The 23,852-nt window shown below is 36.6% G+C and overlaps 1 protein-coding gene, 1 long non-coding RNA gene and 1 other non-coding gene across 3 annotated transcripts; 1 reads left to right on the forward strand and 2 right to left on the reverse strand.

Annotated features, from left to right (window-relative positions):
- Nucleotides 1–2,499: 2,499 nt before the first annotated feature.
- Nucleotides 2,500–5,079, reverse strand: LOC125371058. Its single transcript, XR_007217260.1, has 2 exons — nucleotides 4,670–5,079; nucleotides 2,500–2,750 (listed from the first exon to the last, which is right to left on the reverse strand). It is a non-coding gene; the product is annotated as an uncharacterized LOC125371058 (long non-coding RNA).
- A 9,999-nt stretch (nucleotides 5,080–15,078) lies between these two features.
- LOC125371189 lies at nucleotides 15,079–19,459 on the reverse strand. The gene is made up of 5 exons (XM_048379721.1): nucleotides 19,183–19,459; nucleotides 18,569–18,753; nucleotides 18,070–18,376; nucleotides 15,467–15,828; nucleotides 15,079–15,219 (listed from the first exon to the last, which is right to left on the reverse strand). The coding sequence occupies exons 1-5, from the start codon at nucleotides 19,457–19,459 to the stop codon at nucleotides 15,079–15,081; spliced, it is 1,272 nt and encodes a 423-aa protein (XP_048235678.1).
- Nucleotides 19,460–20,193: 734 nt separating this feature from the next.
- LOC125371239 lies at nucleotides 20,194–20,300 on the forward strand. The gene has a single exon (XR_007217536.1). It is a non-coding gene; the product is annotated as a small nucleolar RNA R71 (small nucleolar RNA).
- Nucleotides 20,301–23,852: the final 3,552 nt, after the last annotated feature.

Below are 23,852 nucleotides of genomic sequence, written 5' to 3' on the forward strand. Positions count from 1 at the left end.
ACAGACGCAGTCTCGAAATCAATGGATGCGGTTCCCAAATAACAGGCGAAGTCCTAAAAAATTCAAGCAAGCATGGTCTCCATATCAAATTAATAATCAAAGTTTGAGCTTATGAGATGTAGATTTTACAGCTCACAAAGATATCCGTATCCTTCATATTATGATTCATCTCAATTTATTTAAATGCATTGCATGCTTATAAATTTCAACAAACTAAGAGTAGCTGTCAACATCCATTCTCCATATCTAGATATCGAGGGAATTATGAAAAATTCCATGATGAAAGTTACTGCCTTCTTAGGTCTCAAGAGACAAAGGACTGGCAAATTTGACCAAAATCACCTTTTTGAAATCAATTTGGAGTTAATTATCAAGAAAATAAAGTTTGAGGGTGAAAATGATGAATTTCGCAAGTTCAGGGACTAAATTGAAAACTATCACAAACTTCCCATATTTAGAGCCAATCAGCTTTGCATAGAGCCAATCGAATCTGTGTAGAGCTGACCAACTCTATGTTGTGTCGATTTGGTTTTTCTTGGTTCGACTTTTTTTGACACTTTTAGGTCTAGATACAGATTCTAGAAGGTCTTTGACAATAATTGATAAATTTTAATAAATAAAGACTTGAGTTATTGAATATTGGTAAATGATTATCGATCCTTTAAAAAATGATTTTAAAATAAAATTGAAGTCTATTTGCTCCTTTAAGGTTTTCTTAAAAATCTATCTCTATAAATGAAAAGTGATGACCTAAAAAAATTAACAATATCAATTATAATACAGTGATCTAAAAATCTGATAATATGTCTACTTTTGGATTTTGAATCTGATTAGTCACATGATTAGGATTATATGATTAGATTTGTATTCTCTTTAAAGTTCTGTAATGAGATTAGTTTATTAGGGTTATATGATTGATCTGCCATGTTTATTCACTGTATGTTTAGCCTTTTAGGATTTGCATAACTTTTAGGGTTTCTGATTTAATATGATATTATTTATATTTTTTATTTTATTTTATCTTTTCTTTCATGTTCTAATTAATTTTTCTATCTTATGTGCATATGAAATTATTTTTGGAACGTGAGAATTGCAAAGAAATTGAAGAAACCAGCCTGAAGAAACCCTATAGCCGGTAGGCTAAGCTCCCATCAGCCTTGATTTTTAAATTTTTGCAATTTTATGTATTGTAATTTGGTTTTAGGATTTTTATTTATAGTTTTTAGTTATAGGCCGAGTTGTATTAACTAGATTTTTTTTTTGCACTTTATGTTTGTTGATTTCTTGATTTAATATATGTCAAATAACTGTAACATGACTGCTTAATTAAAATGGGATACATAGACTTTAAGATAAAATTGGACCCAACATGAAAACTATATAGTCCATTAGATTAATCAATATTAATTGGGTTTAAGTTCTAAATCCAAATTAGACTTAGTGGGCTTCACCGTGTTTTAATTAGGATTAGGCCATATTAGAATTAGGTTCATAAAATTGGGCCTTATCATAATAACTAGTCCATCTAGAATTAAAGGCTTGATAAAATATAACTTATAATTGGGCTAGACTAGAAAAAACTTATACATAACTAACTAGCAAGCTAGATTAATAACCTTAATATGGGCTGGGCTTAATAAAAATGGGCTAGCCTTAGGTGAACTATATGTGTTATTTGGTATGCCTATATAAGAACTGCTATGTTTATAGGGAATGATTTGTTAAACAATAAAATTAAAGGCTAAGATACACAAATAAGGAAGTTAACTTCCGAATCTATCTCTGGATTTGTAGTGTAAGCTTCCATATAGAATCTGAGAAACGTCACTTATTAGTAAAAGTGTCCTGGTGAATTACTCGAGTGGCGACTCCCATCTCCGCGTTAGCATGTTTCTGATTAAGTTGAAAAGGCTTGCAGTGTCGTAGTCGCTAAAGACACTTGGGTGCGCTCCTGAAACCGTCGCTCATAAATAGTACCCTTTCAATCTTTTGTTTCCCTTTTCAAATACCTAATAGCACCATCATTTTGTCTTGCATTAGGAACTATGAGTGTAAAAACATGATCTATCCCCGAATTTAGCAAGTAATCCTCAACCATCCTACCAATTGTTTCCCCTTTGTGATTTGGAGTCAAACAAAAGTTTAAAATATTTTTATGCTAGTTCCACTCATTATCAATCCAATGGGTAGTCAAACACATACAGTTAAGATTTTGAATTGATGACCGAGTGTCAATGGTAAGACAAACACGTTGAGATTGTAGAATGTGTTTCAATTTTAATCTCTCTTCTTCATAAATCTTTAAACAATCTCTAGCAACAGTTATAGGAGATGGAATCTTAAATCTAGGTTCTAAGGCATGAGAATAGCTTCTAAACCCCTCACCTTCAACAATTCTAAAAGGCAACTCATCAATTATAATCATTTTAGCAAGTTCCCTTCTAAGTTCTTCCATATCAAAGGTCTTTAATTTAGGCTAGTAGCACCAACTACTTCATGTGACTCAGAATGTGCTCCCTTTTGCTTTTTATTTACCTTACAAAAATATTGATTATTTAAATGAGCCCACAAATTACTAGCCCTATAATTTTTGGAGCCACAAGCATAAGTTTTTCCACAATTTACACATGCTGCCCTAGTTTTATCACCATAATCTACAATCTTAAAATGGTCCCAAATAGTTGAAAATCTTCCAAAAGCTTCTTTAGCTCCAATTCTAGAGTAGATTTACTGTTCATCTCTTCCTCCATCTAGAAAAAAAAATAAAAGAAAGTATAATTAATTTGGATTTTGGATAAAGGACACAAATAAAAATTACAATACTTTCATTTTGAAAAGGACACTAGTACTAATTCTACAAGTGATGGAAATAAAGAATAATAAACAAATTATTTTTTTAACCTTAAGAATAAATAATTTAGCAGCAAAGAACACAAATTATAACCAAGTTTATAGATAATGTGCAATTTGCAATGCGATAAACTTTTCTGAGGAAAACTGTAATAGAAACCTTCCATCTACAATAGTAAATAGCAGAAAATGATGGGGTTAAATCAAGCACAAAATAGAAGAAGAAAAAAAAGTCAATGTTGAAAGAAAGAGTTATTATCTTTTATATTAATTGACTTGACATTACGAGATGAGATGAAAGAAATGCATTGCACATGATTTGTCTATCTATTTACAAAACCAAAAGTAAGCTTCAATGCCACAATAACTAAAACTAGACTTTCTCTTTTATATTATTGATTTTTCATTGGATCTTTGATAGACTTTGCATCCACTGTTCCACTTCAAACAATCCCAATACCACCATTTAACTAATTTTTGGAAATATCATCTCGGATGATGCTCCAAAACCATAAATAAAGAAATCAAGTAGTCATGAAGAAATTAAATAGAGAAATCAAATAGTCATGATATACAACTTGACCTTTCAAATATTGCTAAATTTCTCAATTAAATGATACTATATATATATATTAAGCCGCCGAATCAAACAGGTATTCCCGACAAACATTTATTAACCTAAAACTATAATGATTGATTTCTTTAAATTATTTACATGAAATCATATAATACACATTGTTCACAAAATGATTAATTTTTAAGTTCTGCATGCACTATTAATGATTGCTGTAGGCAAAATCTAACTAACCAACTAAAATACGGATGTACCATAAATTAAACCTCACTAACATTCAAGTTCCAATTATACTACATTCAAAACTCAGAGGTGCTCCTATACACTAATACATTGAGTTGTTGGTTAGTCCCATATTTCCCATGTTATAGAAACCAATGGGTTTGGAATCAAAGAGAGGTCTTGTATCTTTTAGGGAAGAACATTATAGAAAATGACACGAAAAGAACATTTCTCCAAGCAGCCATACACAATTTTCAACTGTAGAAAATTTGAACCAATTAGCGCAAAGACACTGGCATGTATATCCTAATCCTCGAATTACACGAGTGTTCCAGTTTGGTTAATGTAAAGTGGGAAAGAGAAACAAGAGCAGCATCAAGCAGTCAAATGAAGAGTAAAACAAAGCAATAAACGTGCCAGACTCAATTGTCTAATGATACTAAAATAATATAAGATATATCTTCAAATTATTGTACGAAAACCCAAGCTATTTTAGAAAATCATGGGGATAAAAGCTTAAATTTGAGTAGATATGTGTGTATCCTGAAAAACTTTAGCACTATATAATATATGGAAGCTGAAAATTAAATATATTTTGCATCCATCTCTATGGTTGATTGTCAATTTGTCTTGCTTGTTAATTAGGCTGCAGCTTCACATGTGAAATTGCTATAATTATCTTATCACCCACTCCCCCGTGTGATTAGCTGACCTGTTCATGGTTGTTCCTATCTATTTAATTTATATATATATCAACTTGACTAACTCATTGGCATTTTCTATTTTTTTTAAATATATTTAACCATATTTTTGAAGGAAGGAGCTTCTAGTGTTTGTTGCTAGTATTTTATTTTTAATCATACATGTCTATATGAACTGCTTAACTGCAATTTCAAAAAAATCTATATTAAACTAAATCATAATCCCAAAATCTCCATGAACAAAATTTGTAATTCTTACAGTGCTTCTGATTTATGTCTAATTAGCCTACTCTTAGTGCAGTTACATAAAGTTGGAACTTACCTATAACATAAACAAAAACTCTAGTGAAAATAGCTTGAAAGATGTGGTCAGTTTCCTGTTACACAACAGCAAATGCCAATAACCCTGCTAGAAGCATCCTTAGACCTCCATTAAGTTCTTTGCACAAGGTTGCGAGCAGGAGCAGCGAGGTTGGAGACTGCGAGTAGGAGTAGCGAGGTTGAAAAGATGATTACAGTTTCAGGTAGTAACTATCTAACTTGAAGAAGAAGAGAAAAGATGACTACTGTGAGGGAGGTGAGGATCAATGAAGGTGAGGGAGGTGAAGGGGTGAGGGGCAAGTTTTAGGATTTCAAATTCATAAACCCTAATTTAGGTTATGAGGTTTTGGTTTAAGATCTCAAACTAACTAATAATTCAATAAATAAGGCTTTGACCCATTAAAATTTGAATTTAAATTCAACCCACCAACCCAACTAAATAATTTAAAATATCTCATTTTATGTTTGGGTTTGGGTTGGGCTGGGTTGGTTAATTAAATTTGATTGGATGTTAGTTTGAACAGCCCTAGTTTTAAGAATGGGTCTCTTAATATTGAACCGAAGTTCATTGGTACTTTTACAATGATTGAGTTGAGTAAATAAATAATTGAAAAGGAAACAAAAGAAGTCAAAATCTTAAAAAAATAATGTAATTTTGTTGTCTTATATATAGAGCTTGGCTGTGATAATGATTTTGGGATGTTCTAAATATTAATAGGCTTAAATATTAAGTAGCATTATACATTTGATGTTTAATAAATAATTTACTTTTGAAATAAAAGATTTTAAGTTCAAGTAATTTTTTCTTACTACACATTATTACTTTACTATTAACTTTTTATATGAACTTGTTTTGCTTTCATAATCTTGGATTTAAGTTACATTCTTCATCTTAAATAAATAAAACAAGATATACATTGCAATTATGCAATCATTGAAATTAATATGAGATAAATTGCATGAATCTTTCTTTCGATTTACTGTAAAATAATTTATTAGTATCCAATACAATATACACTCAACTTGTTGTCAAATAAACAAATTATCAAATTATGTTCCATTTTTATTAATATTTTGATTTATATACTAAATTTTAATTATAATAATTAGTTTAATTGTTTATTATTAGATTATTAAAAAGAATTTTCCTCCTTTACCATAAAAATACCTCCGCATGGTTAATTTAATAGTAAACTAATATAAATGATGTTTCAACCCTATGATATAATTACTATCTTTTTAACCTAATGGGCTATAAATTAAAAGCCAAAGTTCAATTAAAAGCCCTAAGTCAACATGTGCCTTTTTTAATTATTAATCACATAAGCAGACATTTGTCCATCAAATTAAGATCACAAAACATGAAGCAAAAAAAAAAAAAAGCAAAAGTAAAAGACATTAATAAAACTAAGCTATTATAACCCTCATACAACTAATTAACTCGAAAATAAATGAAAATATGCGAAAACGGGCAAAATTCCTTGGGAATAAGTAAAACAAGCGACTAACGGACGAACAACCATTAGCTGTGTCACATAGCAAATCTTTACATACATCCGATCAATTGTTTATAGAGCAGATCGACTTTAGGACTTTTCATAGGCCAGTTTCAACACTTCAATGCTCCAAACTCTCATGCGTCCGAGATCCATGCACAAAAAATATATGAAAAATGATTAATACATGTGCAAAACACAATAAAGCACACCATTGAACTTATTTTTAAAGCAAGAAAACACAAATTAACTAAAAAAAATTTACAGTAAATAAAATTTCCTAAGCATGATAGTTTCCTAAACGCATGAACACTAAGCTAATCATGTGAAATCAATAAAATATAGATCTAATCATACAAACATATGTGAATTATCATCAAAGAAAACTAACATTATGATCTATTCAATATGATTGTCAGATTCGAAACTCAAGAACACAAAAATTATCAAATTCAAAATATAAAAAGAAGAGAAATATAATGAGAAGAACATAAACTTAATGAAATGATCAATTGATAGATCATAAAGTTATACTTATTGTGTTTCATTCCCTTATATTTTGATTGGATATTGTGCTTAATTGTGAAAATTGTGTTTGTTCTGATCTAGGTGGTGAAATATTAAGGATTGAGTGGAATTCAGCCTAAAGACATGTTTTAAAGCATAACTTGTCAAAAACCAAATTTTTTGGAGGAAGAGTGAAAATTTATGCAGAAGGTCATTTTCAATAGGGCATTGACCACGCCCTACAATCTGTGAGCTGCTAGAATCTGTTGAAGAGAATTTTGAATTTTTAGTTAAATTCGTGGTGGACCCACTTTTATGTTATTTTCTTTATTTTGGAAGTGTTGGATAAGGAAAACTGACTCCTATATTATTTAGGATTTTAATTTGTTTAGATTACCCTTTATCTTATCCTTCCTTATAGGATTAAGATCATATAGGAAGTTTATTTCTTTTTAGATAAGGATTATCTTATTAGAATTTAGATTTGACTTCCTACATATGGAGGCTAGTTCTACAAAGTAAAGGACGGCTGAGAGAGCTTTGATTTATTTATTATTTTTCTTCTTCTATTCCCAATAACTCTTATGAATTTTTACTCCACTATGTGTGGCTAAGCTTTTAGTTTCTGATTCAAGAGTGAATAAATTCCAATTGTGATTTTATGAGGCTTTGTGCTTAACAGAATTCTTCTTTAATTCAAGTATTCTTTATTTCTTATTTTTATTATTTATGAATTTTTGATATTGATTGAACTGACGACTTAATTTGATATTGATTTTTCTATTACTAAACTTTGAGTTTATGATCCGTAATTGTCATGAACGATTGACACAAGTAGCAAGGAGCTGGCACATGTGTGTGTGATTGCGGCCTTTTCGAATTACATAGTTTGCATGATAGGCTCTATGGAAATAAAGGAACAAGATTAATTCAATTGCGGCTATCTTGATTAATTAGTGTTGGTTTAGTCATTCTCATTATTCTTAATGCTATCATTTAGTTGATATGGAACGCTATCGTGCCCAATTGAGTAATAGTAAATTTTGATTTGGATGCTGGGTTTGAGTTAATTATATTAGGAGAATTTACACTTGTTGCGGCTTTTTCCGAATAAGTAGACTAAGTACTTAAATAGAAAAATTGATATTTAAGCCTATGATCATGATTACAATTGGATGGAATTAGCACTCTTGAATTGGAAGTTGTTAAGATTGATTTTTATTTACTTTAATTTTTAGCCTTCATTATTTTCTATTTATTTAAAATTTTGATTCAAACATTTAAAATTCTCCCATTTTTATTTAACTTTGAGGAGCTATTCATATTGGTTCCCTTGGAATTCAACCTGGTTTCGCTATTTCTACAAGTTAGTTTAGGAAAATCAGTAATTTATTTTGAAGGGCTTCGACAATCCGTTCAAAACTTGGCGCCGTTGCCGGGGAGCCTATTTTAGTTTCTCATTGTTTAATTTATTTGTTTATGACTCGTTCTTCTCAGGCCATTGATTTGCAGTATAATCCTAAAATTGATAAGACAACGCGTCGATTAAGAAAGGAGACTAGGCAAAGAAAAAGTTGTCTCATAGAGGAATTGGAGATAGATTTGGCTATTGGTGACACATCTATTTTTTAAGAAATTGCAGGAAATATGGCAAACAGAACTCTTAAAGAGCTAGCCGTGCTGGATTTGAATCAACAACCTTTATGCATTACATTTCCTAACATTGCAGTTGATTTTGAACTAAAATCTAGGTTAATTCACTTACTCCCTTCTTTTCATGGATGTGCAGGTGAAGATCCTCATAAACACTTGAAAGAATTCCATATTGTATGCTCCGGAATGAAGCCACATGGTGTGACCGAAGAGTAAATAAATCTTAGAGCTTTTCCCTTTTCTTTGAAGGATAAAGCAAAAGATTGGCTCTATTATCTACCCTCCGGTTCAATAACAACATGGAATGAGATGAAAATATTATTCTTAGATAAGTTTTTCCCTGCAACAAGAGCTGCCATCATCAGAAAAGAAATCTGTGGCATAACACAGTTCATTGGAGAAACAATGTATGAGTATTGGGAGAGGTTCAAGCAACTATGTGCTAGTTGCCCCCATCACCAAATTTCTCAGCAACTCTTATTGTAATACTTCTATAAAGGATTGTCGCCAATGGATAGGAGTATGATTGATGCAACAAGTGGTGGAGCTTTGGTAGACAAGACACCTGAATAAGCTAAGTAATTGATTTCAAACATGGCTGAAAATGCTCAGCAATTTGGTACAAGAGCTGATGGAGCTACTAGGCGAGTTAATGAGGTAAGCACTAAAAATCTTGAAAATCAAATTTCTGATTTAACTGCTTTGGTTCGTCAAATGGTTGTAGGGAAATTGCAAAAAGTTTGTGGAATATGCTCAGTTCAAGGACATCCCACGGATATGTGCCCAACCTTGCAACAAGACTCTATGCAAGAGGCTAATGCTTTAGACGGGTTTACTGGTCAACCTCAAAGGAAGTATGACCCCTTTTACAATCAATATAATCTTGGATGGAGAGATCACCCGAATTTGAACTATGGAAACCAAGGAGGATAACAAAAGTATCCTTCCCAGAATTTCATTAGACCACCTCAAGCTTCAAATTCAGGTATGTCTTTGGAAGATATTGTTAAAAATCTTGCTAATAATGCTCTTTAATTTCAACAGAAAACAAGGTTAAGCATTTAGAATTTAGGCAATCAAATTACTCAATTGGCTACGTCGGTTAGTAAATTGGAGGCTCAAAATTCTAGAAAACTACCTTCACAACTAGAGATAATTCCAAAGGAGAACGTTAGTACAACTTCTCTAAGAAGTGGAAAGGAGATTCCTTTAGGGTAGATTCCACATAAGGAAAGTGAACCGAGCAAGGAAAAAGAAGAAGAAGCTTCCTTTAAAGCATCACTTGGGGTAAAATTTGATCCTCCTCTATCTCTTTCATCTCACACACCATTACCTCCTTTTCCTAGCAGATTAGCAAAGCCAAAAGAAGCTGAGCAAGAAAAAGAGATCTTAGATACATTTAGGAAGGTGCAAATAAATATCCCATTATTAGATGCTATCAAGAAAATTTCTAAGTATGCAAAGTTCTTGAAGGAATTGTGCACAAAAAAAAAAGAAGGATGAAAGAAAAAGAGAAAGTGGTGGTAAGTAAGAATGTGTCGGCTATCTTGCCAAAAAAAAAATGCTAGATAAATGCAAAGATCCAAGTATATTTTCATTACCTTGTGTTATTGGTAATATAAAAATTGAGCATGCCATGTTAGATTTGGGAGCTTTCATTAATGTCATGCCATTTTCTATTTATCAAGAGTTGAAATTAAATGACTTGCAAAAGACTGGTGTAGTGATTCAACTAGCTGATCGTTCTTCTATTCATCCCCTTGGAGTTGTTGAAGATGTTTTGGTGCAAGTTAATGAGCTTATATTTCCTGTCGACTTTTACATTTTAGAAATGGATGGTAATTCTTCATCAAAATTAGCTTTGATTTTGTTAGGATGATGATGGGTTCTTTATACAACCTACACCTAAGGCAGTGAACCTACCGATGCAGCCTAGCACTAGTGAGTATCAAGGTCGTATCCCTGGAGATCGGGTGAACCTAGAGTTACTACTGCTTGCTATGTTATCTAGTCTGAAATAGGGTGTGAAAGTTCTAACATACCAGCTAATGGTTATGAGTGCAATTAAGTAAATGAAGGACAACAATGGACAATTAAAAGACAATTGTAAAGAGAGAAATAAATCCAAAAGGGAGCCTAAGTGATGGAATTCTAAAGATGAATTTTATGGATTGCCGATCTTGCTTACCCGTGCCTAAATCCTGAATTGAATCCCGGTTCCTCTCTCGAGCTTACCGGATTCCTAAACCTGCACTAACCTAATGGAATCTCTTCCTATCAGATTACTACAAATTAGCATTAAGTATGATTTAAGACTATTAAGAGTTGTTAGTTCTTAATCCAGCGAGTAAATCAACCTCATCTCTAAGTGTTAACTACCGGTCCTTACTATTCAAAATCCAGTTGTAACAAGCATTTCTCAATGTCAAGAAACAACCTAATAAACAATTAATCCAACGTCTCAAATTAACTGCATCAAACTTTTATTACTGAATAGCAAGAAGATTGCAAGAATGACAATTATAAAAAACTAACAATTAAGCATAATCCATCAACAAAGGTGAACCCTAATGGATTCAAAAGATCTAGCTGCTCATGTTCATAGTCAAAGCAATTAAAGAACAAAATAAGGAAAAACAAATTAAAGGTATGTACACCCTTCTCTTTCAAGCTGAATGAGAAACCCTAAATTTGCAAATTCAAAATCTCAAACCCTAGTTGCCTCTTGAATGCTCCCAAAGTTTGTCTTGATCTTCAATTCGATGTTGGAATAAGTGGAATCCCCCCTTCAATTGATGAAAATTGATCTCTTCAGGTCTACAATTGAGGTATAGGAAATATTTGATTAAGTGTGTGTCTTGGAATTGAGTCCAAAAATCGTCTTTTTCAATTAGAATTCAAAATCGCCTATATAATTGATTCAAGCCGAGTCCAGTGTCTTGAATCTGCGGAGTCTGTTGTCTTGAGCCACCACAGTACGTGCCCAAGGCGGTCTTGATCCACCACAGGCCGTCTTTGGAGGCCGTGGTAGCTCTGGAAAAGCGTCTTTGAAATGGCACAATTGGGGATAGCCTCTTGATAATTCAGCACGGCCGGAGTCCAGCCGTGCTCAACCCTTGGGGTGCTTGTTCTCGCCCAATTTGATGGATTTTGCTCCGTAATCCCGTGATTTCCCTCGATTCACCGATGGTGTCCTTCGAAATGACACGAAGCGAAAGGGAAACAAAAGACAGTGATTCTAGCATAAAACGGGATAATCATGCATAAAAATGTGAACAATCGGGCATGAAAACATGTGTAGTATGATGCTTATCAAATTACCCCATGCTTAAACTTTTGCTTGTCCTCGAAGCAATTTACAACTCACTCCTCAAAAGATATCAAATAACTCAATCAAACTGCATTGCGGAGGTTAGCTCAAAATAAATTTCAAAACTCCGTAATGATTTTTCCCAAAATCCCCAAATCACTAAATCCTTAAGAGAAAGAGCAAACTTAATAAAGTTGCTAAAGTTAAAATGATAAACCATCTAAATTAAGAAATTGAGAATCATGCCTCACAAGATATCACTCAAAACACACAAGTGTATATAGGTGAAAGAAGATCGCCAAGCTCTCAACGCAAAAATACAGAAAAAGTGCTTACCATAGGCTTGCTTATGGATTCAATCTCCACTACTACGAAATAATCAATAATCATGATCAAAGGGTCTTGAGCCAGGTTGTAATGGGGTTAAGGTAAGGTACGTATAAATATGGAAAGTAGGCTACAAGTTCTTTGGAAGTTAAGCAAGTAATGCAAGAAAGTAATGAAGGATCAAGTCGTACCAAAATGAACACTAAGTTGCTCTAAAAATAAGATGATGCTCGAAATGAACTAAATTAATACTTTCTACTTTTTTTTTTATATATATAAATATATATACTATGTATATATATTACAACAGCTTATGTAGGAGTTGTTGGTTATTGACACATACAATAATTGAAGGAAGCATCTATGAAAAATCTAGCAACTTAGTGAAATATATGAATGCAGATTGATCCAAAGTAAAATGCAGCATAACTTATATAATTTCCAGCAACAATGGTAGAAAGAATGGTCAAATGAATAGAAGTGATAAGATGAGTGTCACTGTTATTATTGTCAAGAAAGGAATGGTTAAGGCTCAAAATTGGTTCACTAAGGGAAAAATAGGGTTAGGCTTTTTTGGCCAAATTGTGTAAATCCTAAGTGCCCAAATCATCTCACGATTATTGACAATTCATGTAATTTCAACAGATATCGTAAAGCAAGTTCTAGAAACAGAGATTCTGTAAAATGCTCACTAATGAAGAAAAAGGGAGCATAATAGTGATGCACCAATTGGCTCAAAATCTCACCATTTGAGTGATTTAAAATTGCATGAATTCTCAACCCAAAGTTTAAATAGTCAATCACAATAATAAGCAGCAATATTAACAGTGTTCTATATCTACGATAAAGTAATATGGAAGAATTAAGGAAAAATACCAGTTTTACCTGGCTGGATTGTAGTTGAGAGATTTATTCATTGCCTTCTTCCGAACAAGGTTCGATAAAAGCTATAAGGGAATCCATTCAAAGGAGAAAAAAGTCATCAACTACTTAATTAAAACAAAACTCAAGATAGGCACAACATCGGTAGGTCCCTACCCCACATTTTAGTATAACACTGTCCACAGTGTTAGAGAGATTTAGACTGAGGAAGCATATGATTCACACATTATGGTTATGGAAGATCATGCTGAAATTTTTTTTTTTTAATTAAAAAGGCATAATGTTCTACTTAACATAAACAAACAAGTGCAAGGAAATAACATAAAAGTAAACAAGCTACAAGCAAGAAAGTAAAAGGAGATAACAAATTGAAAGAAAAAAAAAAAATAAAATAAAATAAAATAAAGAAAAAGGATGGAGGAAAATATCACAAATTTTTTTCTTTCCGCTAGGAGTCTGCTGACGGTGTATCCTCACTGGTTGGATCTGCTGGAAGTTGGGGGGCAGGGAAATTTGTTGAGGGAGGTTGCGGTGGTGGATCAGGGTCTGTGAAGCATGTCGCCAAATCGAACTCCATATCATTAATGAGCCGTTGATTTTGTGCTCCAGCCTCTTGCATCTTTTGAATCTGCACTACTATGAAGTCACATGCGGGTGGCTGTCTTTCTAAACCACTCGGGAATTGTTGAAGTGCTCTTGTTCAAACTTCCCAACTGTGCCTTCGTTTCTTCTTGAAACCGCACAAACTCGCATGTCTTCTGCTGCTGTAGATCGAGACTCGATCTAGACGGTCGGCCAAAAAGCGATCTGGACGCTCGATGGCTCTACCGAATGAGAGGATGAGGCTCCGGATGAAGGTATAAACACTCTAGGCCGGGTTAGGAATCCTAACATCCGGAATCCCGGTAGGCGGATGTTGGGCTCCTCTAGCCTCTAGCTTCCTTGACTATTGTGCTCACGAGCCTATATTCAATACCATGTGGATGTCTAGTGGCCGTGATCATCGCATGTTGATCATTTGTCCGATCCCTAATGGTGTCATGTCACCAATATTTGAAAGCTCAAATGAGCGGTCGTCCAATACATCTAGTCTCTTAGCTAACCTAGTCACATACGGACCGAAACAACAATGCATCTTCTTATGAGCGTCTACTATAAATGAACGGACTTGGCGAGCCAATAAATATCCCAAGTCTAGCTTCTTCCGATGTTGCATAGCCCAGAGAATAAAGACATCAGTCTGTGTGACTGCCCCAAAACTGTCCCCTCGGCCTGTAATGGTGTAAGCTAGTAGGGTATGAACGTATCGGAGATGGTCCGGTAGGCTAGATGCCTTAGACCTGCTTGGGTAGTATGTTTCCGGCCTCATTACCAATGAATCCCACATGGCGTCATATGAAATTGGGTGGATGTAGAGACAACCCTGATACTCCTCCCCCGAGATTTCTTGTTCAGTCCATAATCCCAAATGCATTCCAAATTGTGGGACCGACATCGAGAACTCCCTTACCCCAAGCCTAAAATAAATTGCATCAGGCTGATGCCAGTTTGTGATCTGTTCTTTGCGGGAAGAAGGTCTTTGAGGAACTCGATCGTAAGCTCACGGTAGGTTGGCTCAATGATGTCAAAGAATCTCGCATATGGCAGAGTCTCGATCAGTGTGTGCACATCTTGAGCCAATCCCACTCTCTCTAGGGATGTGAAGTCTATGCAACGGCCCGCCATCACTTGCTTCCATCTCATGACTTGGAATCTACTTTCATTTATACGCATTAGGGAATGTCCACAGTGGATGGCGGCCGGTGTGGATGGATTCAGCAGTGCTCTCCGAGGTCGGACTATTTCTTTGTGGTGGTGGAGGTGGAAGTCTTTGGTGCTGGTTCTAGTCTTTGTGGAGGAAGATGTTCCTTCACCACACGATCGCTTCTTGGTAGCGACGCGTTTGATTGCTTTCTACGAGATTTATCGCGGTCCGTCATATCACACCGAGTTCGCTTAGGAAAGTGAGAAGGGTGAGATAGGGGTATAAGAACAACACCTTTGAGCTAAGAAAAACAAAAGGGAAGCAAAATTTTGAGGCCTCCAATTCTTATAGGCACAATTTCAAAGTACGGGTGAGGGTAAGGCCGTCTTTGATCCTTTAGCCTTCTTTGGATGCTCCTTGGCACGGGCATTAGCAGTGCTTCCAACGACTAGGGGTTGTGTCCGTCGCCTTGAAGCCGTGACAATTGCTCTTTATCCTTCAACACGGTCTTGACTCTGGCCAGTGCTCATCAATGACACGGTGATGCGACCGTGATGGCCATAGAAACCGTGGTGAAACGGAGTTTTTCCTGGGCTTGCCTTTTGCCGACTCGAGTCGCCTTGCCCCCATACCTATAATTAACACATATGCATGTAATTAGATCATTAAACAAGTAGATATGGTCAAACGGAAGAGTTTGTCCTCTTGATTCTATAAGTCCGAAAAATTAAAATTAACCTAATTATTTTTAAGCAACTATAATAAAGTCAAATGAAAATAATGAAACAATCACAACTAATTAAAAACATGAAAGTATAATCCAAGTCGGATATGCGAAGTGCTTATTTGCGAGTCTTAAGCGTGACTCATTCGGATCACCCTTCTGTGCATACAAAGCCAGTCAACTCGTTGCTCACTATCCAACGAGTTACAATGATATCGCTTTAGCCGATGGCCGTTCACTTTGAAGTTCCCCTTCTCCGGATGATGCAACTCTACCACTCCATATGGAAAGACTTGTCCGATCCGAAATGGTCCGGACCAGCGAGTGCAGCAGCTTCCGGGAAGCAGACGAAGGCGAGAGTTGTAAAGCAACACTCGATCCCCAACCTGAAATTCCTTAGGCTCACGAATCCTTTGATCATGCCATTTCTTAGTCCTTGCTTTGTAAGTTGAGGAGTTTTCGTATGCCTGCTGGCGCCACTCATCTAGCTCACTCAACTGCCATTGTCGCTCCTTACCTGCACAATCAATATCAAAGTTACAAGTTCTAAGGGCCCAAAGTGCCCTATGCTCTAACTCAACAGGCAAATGACATGACTTTCCATAAACAAGGCGATAGGGCGTAAAACCTATAGATGTCCTAAAAGCAGTCCTAAACGCCCATAATGCATCATCTAACTTAAGAGTCTAGTCCTTCCTACTGGTACTAACGGTTCTCTCTAAAATACGTTCAATACCCCTATTAGTTACTTCAACTTTGCCCACTAATGCAGGGGTGATAGGGAGTAGAGAACCGATGAGTAACTCCGCTAAGTACTTTCTCTAATTGGGTGTTGCGAAATGTGTTCCTCTATCACTAATAAGCGCCCTAGGTATGCCAAACCTAGCAAACAATCGCTTAAGGAACCTGCAGACAACCCTAGCATCATCAGTGGCTACAGCCTGAGCTTCAGGCCACTTAGAGAAATATTCAACAGCAACCAGAATGTACTTATTACCATACGAAGAGGGAAAGGGTCCCATGAAGTCGATGCCACAGACATCAAAAATCTCAACGACTTGCACACTAGTTTGGGGCATCTCATCACGAGAAGAGATATTACCTGCCGGCAAGGGTCATGAAACCTTAACAAATTTCCGTGCATCTTGGAAGAGCGTAGGCCAATAGAATCCCGCCTCTAGCACCTTCCCTCGCGGTATGGTTTGCTCGCTTGATGACCTCCAAGGTCCCTCATGGCATTGCTTCAATATTTGGAGAGTCTCCTCGCCATATACACAACGTGAATCACCCGATCCGCACATACTTTAAACAAAAGGGATCTTCCCAAATATAGTATTTCAAATCAGTGAAGAATTTCTTCTTTTCGTCGTCATACCCTTTGGTAGAACCCTAGCAACCAAATAGTTAGCATAATCAGAAAACCAGGGAGTATCAGTGTATACCTGAGTGACATACAAATGTTCTTCTGGAAATCGATCATCTATGGTCGTCTCATCAAGTGCATCTAAGTGAGGATTTTCCAATCTCGATAAATGGTCCGCTGCCAGATTCTCCGCGCCTTTCTTATCCTTGATCTCGACGTCAAATTCCTGTAACAAAAGAATCCACCGAATCAATCTCGGTTTTGCATCATTTTTCAGGAATAAGTACCTCAATGCCGAGTGGTCCGTGAAGACAATGGTTTTGGAGAGGTATGATCTAAACTTGTCGAAGGCGTAAACAACCGCCAATAACTCCTTCTCTGTGGTGGTGTAGTGTTCTTGGGCTCCTGTCAAGGTCTTGCTGGCGTAGTAAATGGGTTGAAACTTCTTTTCAATCCTCTGTCCAAGCAGCTCTAACGCATAATCACTAGCATCGCACATCGGTTCAAAGGCGGCCCCAATCGGGAGAAACCATGATTGGGGCTGTAGTTAAAGTTTCTTCAAGAGTAACTCAAAAGTCGCCACGCATGCATCATAAAAAATAAAAGGTACATCCTTAACTAACAATTGAGTGAGGGCCTAGCAATCTTAGAAAAATCTCTAATAAATCTCCTATAAAACCCTGCATGGCCCGGAAAACTCCTAACCTTTTAATAGAACTAGGAGGAGGTAGCTTAGATATTACTTCTACCTTAGCTCTATCCACCTCCATCCCGACTGAGAGATCTTATGCCCTAAAACAATCCCCTCTCACCATGAAATGACATTTTTCCCAGTTTAGTACCAAGTTAGCCTCAATACATCTAGCTAACATGCGCTCAAGGTTTGCCAAACAAAGAGAGAAAGAATTACCAAAAATAGAGAAGTCATCCATAAATACCTCCATAGACTCCTCAATCATGTCCTCAAAAATAGCCATCATGCACCGCTGAAATGTAGCTGGTGCATTGCACAGTCCGAATGGCATCCGTCTATAAGCAAACGTCCCATAAGGGCAGGTGAAGGTAGTCTTCTCTTGGTCCTTAGGTGCAATAGGAATCTGAAAGTAACCTGAAAAGCCATCAAGAAAACAATAAAACATGTGACCTGCTAAACGTTCAATCATCTGATCAATGAAAGGAAGAGGAAAGTGGTCCTTCCGAGTTGCATCATTAAGCCTACGGTAATCAATGCAAACTCGGGCTTTATTCCGTCGAGTCGGGATCAGCTCATCCTTCTCATTCCTTACCACTGTGATGCCTCCTTTCTTGGGTACAACTGCAGGACTAACCCACGAATCGCCGGAAATGGGATATATCAAACCCTGCATCAAGAAGTTTAATTACCTCCTTCTTTACCACTTCTTTCATGTTCGGATTGAGTCGTCTTTGAGGTGACGTGACTGTCCCCCAATGAAATCTTATGAGAGTAGAAACTTGGATTTATGCCCGGGATATCGGCTATATTGAAAGCAAAGGCCTTCTTGTACTTCCTTAGAACTTCCAACAGCATGGCTTGTTCTTCAGGAGTTAGATCGGTACCGCTATGATTACTTGGTAAGCGCTTCTCTTCATCCAGGAAGGCATAAACCAAGTGGCTCGGTAACTCCTTCAGTTCTAAAACTGGTGGGTCCTCGAATGAAGTCTTTACTTTCCGCACCCCAGACTTGTCAAGAAAAAGATAGGGATCAGTTGACAAGCTCGGCTCAGAAGCCAATAAAACAGCGAGTTGCTCCAACACTTGCTCGTTGGACAACTCCTCCTCATCCTCAGCTAATGCTACTTGCAAAGGGTCAGAACATAAAATTTCTTGTAAATGGGACTCAACCACATCATCAATAACATCAATAGAACATACAGTATTATCATAGTCCAGTGACTGTCTCATGGAAGTGGCCAGGTCAAAGGTAATGGTCTCATCATTAACTCTAAGCTTAAGCTTTCCATCGCTTACATCGATAACATCCCTCGATGTAGCTAGGAAAGGCCTACCCAGGATAAGAGGCACAGTGCTATCACCCTCCATATCTATTACCACAAAATCTACAGGAAAGATAAATTTATCTACCTTTACAAGTACATCTTCAACAATACCTCTAGGAATTTTAACAGTCCTATCTGCTAATTGAACACTCATCCTAGTAGGCTTTCGCTCATGCAACCCTAATTTGGCAAATAAACTAGTGGGCATTAAGTTAATACTGGCTCCTAAATCAGCCAATGCACCACTAATTGATAAATCACCAATCATACAAGGGATAGTAAAACTCCCTGGATCTCGTCGCTTGTGTGGCAGTTTGTTCTGGAGAATAGCTGAACACTCCTCATTAAGCACCACCTGACCAAGATCCTCCAACTTCCTCTTGTTGCTCAAAATCTCCTTTAAGAACTTGGCGTATTTCGACATCTGTGAAATTGCCTCAACAAAAGGTAAGTTAATTTTCAGCTGCTTAAATAAGTCAAGAAACTTACTGTATTGCATGTCCACCATATCCTGTCTCAACCTTGCAGGGATATGATGCATGCTCCCTTGTCTTTGCTGCTCTTCTTTCTTTCTCTCATTCTCTACCATCTCAAGGTCTGGTCCTTCCTTAGCTGGCTCGACCTGCACGATTGTATTATCCTTATCAGCTAAAGGCGAAGAACTAGTCAAATTCTTACCTGAACACAAGGTGATAGCTTTGCAATGCTCCCTCGGGTTTGACTCTGTAGTGCTAGGGAGCGATCCTGAAGGTCTCTCTGAAAGCATCTTAGAAATTTGGCCAATTTGAGTCTCCAAGTTCTGAATCGAGGCCCTGCTGATTCCTAAGTGCACTATCAGTCTACTGGAATCTTGTTTGTAGATGTCACAAACTTCATCATGAGCTCCTCTAAATTTGACTTCTTTTCTTGGGAGGAGGAGCTTGTGCAGCCCACCGGTTGTTCTTTGTGGTACGTTGATGAAGTCTTTGGAAACCTGGCGGACCCTGGGCATTATTGTTCCTCCAACTGAAATTGGGGTGATTGCGCCATCCAGGGTTGTATGTATTGCTGTAGGGGTTATTCTGCTGTCTTGGGGCATTCCCCATATAATCAACCTGTTCAACATCAGAAGATATAGTAGAATTAGATGGAAAACTAATAGAAGATGAAGCAAACATACCTCCCGCAGTATAGTTCACACTGTAATGCGGGCCACCATAAAACTTGTAGCCAACGTTCGCTGCGTGAACCGGCATCTGGAGTTAGTCGATCTTCTTGGCTAGAAGCTCCACTTGAGCTGCCAAGGCTGCTGTAGAGTCCACTTGGTTGACCACTCCTTGTCTTCCTGGTCGGCTCCTAGAGGATTGCCATTGATAGTTGTTCATAGCCATTTCCTCTATCAAGTTCTGAGCTTGCTCGGGCGTCTTACTGTTTAGCGCCCCACCTGCTGCAGCATCCACCATCTGCCTCGTTACGAGGTTCAACCCGCTGTAGAAGGTCTGAACCTGCATCCACACTGGCAATCCGTGATGTGGGCAGCATCTCAAAAGATCTTTAAATCTCTCCTATGCATCGTACATGCTTTCATCATCAAACTGCACAAAAGAAGATATGTCATTTCTAAGTTTAGCAGTTTTAGCGGGAGGAAAATACTTATATAAAATTTTTCTGACCAACGCCTTCCGGTAGTGATCATTGTGGAAGAGATTGCAACCATCTCTTTGCTCTGTCCCTCAAGGAAAATGGAAACAATCTCGAATGGCATCATCGGTTGTTCCATTTATTTTGAATGTGTCACAAATCTCCAAAAGTTGGAGATATGGGCATTGGGATCCTCACGGGCAATCCTCCAAACTACACGCTTTGTTGGATCATCCGGATAACATTGGCCTTTATCTCAATATTGTTGGCCTGGTAGTCCGACTATACTAGTTTTCGTCCCATCCAAAGATGGTCGAGCAAACTCGTACATCGTCCTCCCGATCCTCATCGGCGTGGGGGTCATGGTTTTCCATCGTGTCTAGTCTATCCACAGGTATCTCAACCTCAATCTCCTCCTCTTCTAATTGCAACCTCTTCCTTAAGAGTCTGAGGGATCATTCTGGATCAGATAGAGGCTCTATAAGATTCGAGTTTGAGCTCCTGGTCATAAACTACCTGAAACCGAAAGTCCACACAACCACCGATCAACAAAAATAATATAATAATAAATAATAATAAAATTAAAGAATAAATGAATAAAACAAATAATGACTAAATTAACACAAAAACAATTCACTCTAGTTCACCGTTACAGTTCCCCGGCAACGGCGCCAAAAACTTGATGGGTTCTTTATGCAACCTACACCTAAGGCAATGAACCTACCGATGCAGCCTAGCACTAGTGAGTATCAAGGTCGTATCCCTGGAGATCGGGTGAACCTAGAGTTACTACTGCTTGCTATGTTATCTAGTCTGAAATAGGGTGTGAAAGTTCTAACATACCGGTAATGGTTATGAGTGCAATTAAGTAAATGAAGGACAACAATGGACAATTAAAAGACAATTGTAAAGAGAGAAATAAATCCAAAAGGGAGCCTAAGTGATGGAATTCTAAAGATGAATTTTATGGATTGCCGATCTTGCTTACCCGTGCCTAAATCCTGAATTGAATCCCGGTTCCTCTCTCGAGCTTACCGGATTCCTAAACCTGCACTAACCTAATGGAATCTCTTCCTATCAGATTACTACAAATTAGCATTAAGTATGATTTAAGACTATTAAGAGTTGTTAGTTCTTAATCCGGCGAGTAAATCAACCTCATCTCTAAGTGTTAACTACCAGTCCTTACTATTCAAAATCCAGTTGTAACAAGCATTTCTCAATGTCAAGAAACAACCTAATAAACAATTAATCCAACGTCTCAAATTAACTGCATCAAACTTTTATTACTGAATAGCAAGAAGATTGCAAGAATGACAATTATAAAACTAACAATTAAGCATAATCCATCAACAAAGGTGAACCCTAATGGATTCAAAAGATCTAGCTGCTCATGTTCATAGTCAAAGCAATTAAAGAACAAAATAAGGAAAAACAAATTAAAGGTATGTACACCCTTCTCTTTCAAGTTTGAATGAGAAACCCTAAATTTGCAAATTCAAAATCTCAAACCCTAGTTGCCTCTTGAATGCTCCCAAAGTTTGTCTTGATCTTCAATTCGATGTTGGAATAAGTGGAATCCCCCCTTCAATTGATGAAAATTGATCTCTTCAGGTCTACAATTGAGGTATAGGAAATATTTGATTAAGTGTGTGTCTTGGAATTGAGTCCAAAAATCGTCTTTTCAATTAGAATTCAAAATCGCCTATATAATTGATTCAAGACGTACGAGTCCAGGTGTCTGAATCTGTAGTCTGTTGTCCGAGCCACCACAGTGCCCAAGGTCTTGATCCACCACAGTCGCGGCCGGAGGCCGTGGTGGCTTCTGAAGCGGCTTTGAAATGGCACAATTGGGGATAGCCTCTTGATAATTCAGCACGGCCGGAGTCCAGGCCGTGCTCAACCCTTGGGGTGCTTGTTCTCGCCCAATTTGATGGATTTTGCTCCGTAATCCCACGTATTTCCCTCGATTCTCGATGGTGTCCTTGAAAATGACTCAAACGAAAAGGAAACAAAAGACAGTGATTCTAGCATAAAACGGGATAATCATGCATAAAAATGTGAACAATCGGGCATGAAAACATGTGTAGTATGATGCTTATCAAATTACCCCATGCTTAAACTTTTGCTTGTCCTCAAGCAATTTACAACTCACTCCTCAAAAGATATCAAATAACTCAATCAACTGCATTGCAGGAGGTTAGCTCAAAATAAATTTCAAAACTCCGTAATGATTTTTCCCAAAATCCCCAAATCACTAAATCCTTAAGAGAAAGAGCAAACTTAATAAAGTTGCTAAAGTTAAAATGATAAACCATCTAAATTAAGAAATTGAGAATCATACCTCACAAGATATCACTCAAAACACACAAGTGTATATAGGTGAAAGAAGATCGCCAAGCTCTCAACGCAAAAATACGGGAAAAGTGCTTACCATAGGCTTGCTTATGGATTCAATCTCCACTACTACGAAATAATCAATAATCATGATCAAAGGGTCTTGAGCCAGTTGTAATGGGGTTAAGGTAAGGTACGTATAAATATGGAAAGTAGGCTACAAGTTACTGGAAGTTAAGCAAGTAATGCAAGAAAGTAATGAAGGATCAAGTCTTTGTACCAAAATGAACACTAAGTTGCTCTAAAAATAAGATGATGCTCGAAATGAACTAAATTAATACTTTCTACTTTTTTTTTATATATATAAATATATATACTATGTATATATATTACAACGTATGTAGGAGTTGTTGGTTATTGACACATACAATAATTGAAGGAAGCATCTATGAAAAATCTAGCAACTTAGTGAAATATATGAATGCGGATTGATCCAAAGTAAAATGCGTATAACTTATATAATTTCCAAAGCAACAATGGTAGAAAGAATGGTCAAATGAATAGAAGTGATAAGATGAGTGTCACTGTTATTATTGTCAAGAAAGGAATGGTTAAGGCTCAAAATTGGTTCACTAAGGGAAAAATAGGGTTAGGCTTTTTGGCCAAATTGTGTAAATCCTAAGTGCCCAAATCATCTCACGATTATTGACAATTCATGTAATTTCAACAGATATCGTAAAGCAAGTTCTAGAAACAGAGATTCCGTAAAATGCTCACTAATGAAGAAAAGGGAGCATAATAGTGATGCACCAATTGGCTCAAAATCTCACCATTTGAGTGATTTAAAATTGCATGAATTCTCAACCCAAAGTTTAAATAGTCAATCACAATAATAAGCAGCAATATTAATAAAGTGTTCTATATCTACGATAAAGTAATATGGAAGAATTAAGGAAAAATACCAGTTTTACCCGGGCCGGATTGTAGTTGAGAGATTTATTCATTGCCTTCTTCCGAACAAGGTTCGATAAAAGCTATAAGGGAATCCATTCAAAGGAGAAAAAAGTCATCAACTACTTAATTAAAACAAAACTCAAGATAGGCACAACATCGGTAGGTCCCTACCCCATATTTTAGTATAACACTGTCCACAGTGTTAGAGAGATTTAGACTGAGGAAGCATATGATTCACACATTATGGT

Source organism: Ricinus communis, chromosome 9 (assembly GCF_019578655.1).
Source record: "Ricinus communis isolate WT05 ecotype wild-type chromosome 9, ASM1957865v1, whole genome shotgun sequence".
NCBI classification, from domain to species: Eukaryota; Viridiplantae; Streptophyta; class Magnoliopsida; order Malpighiales; family Euphorbiaceae; genus Ricinus; species Ricinus communis.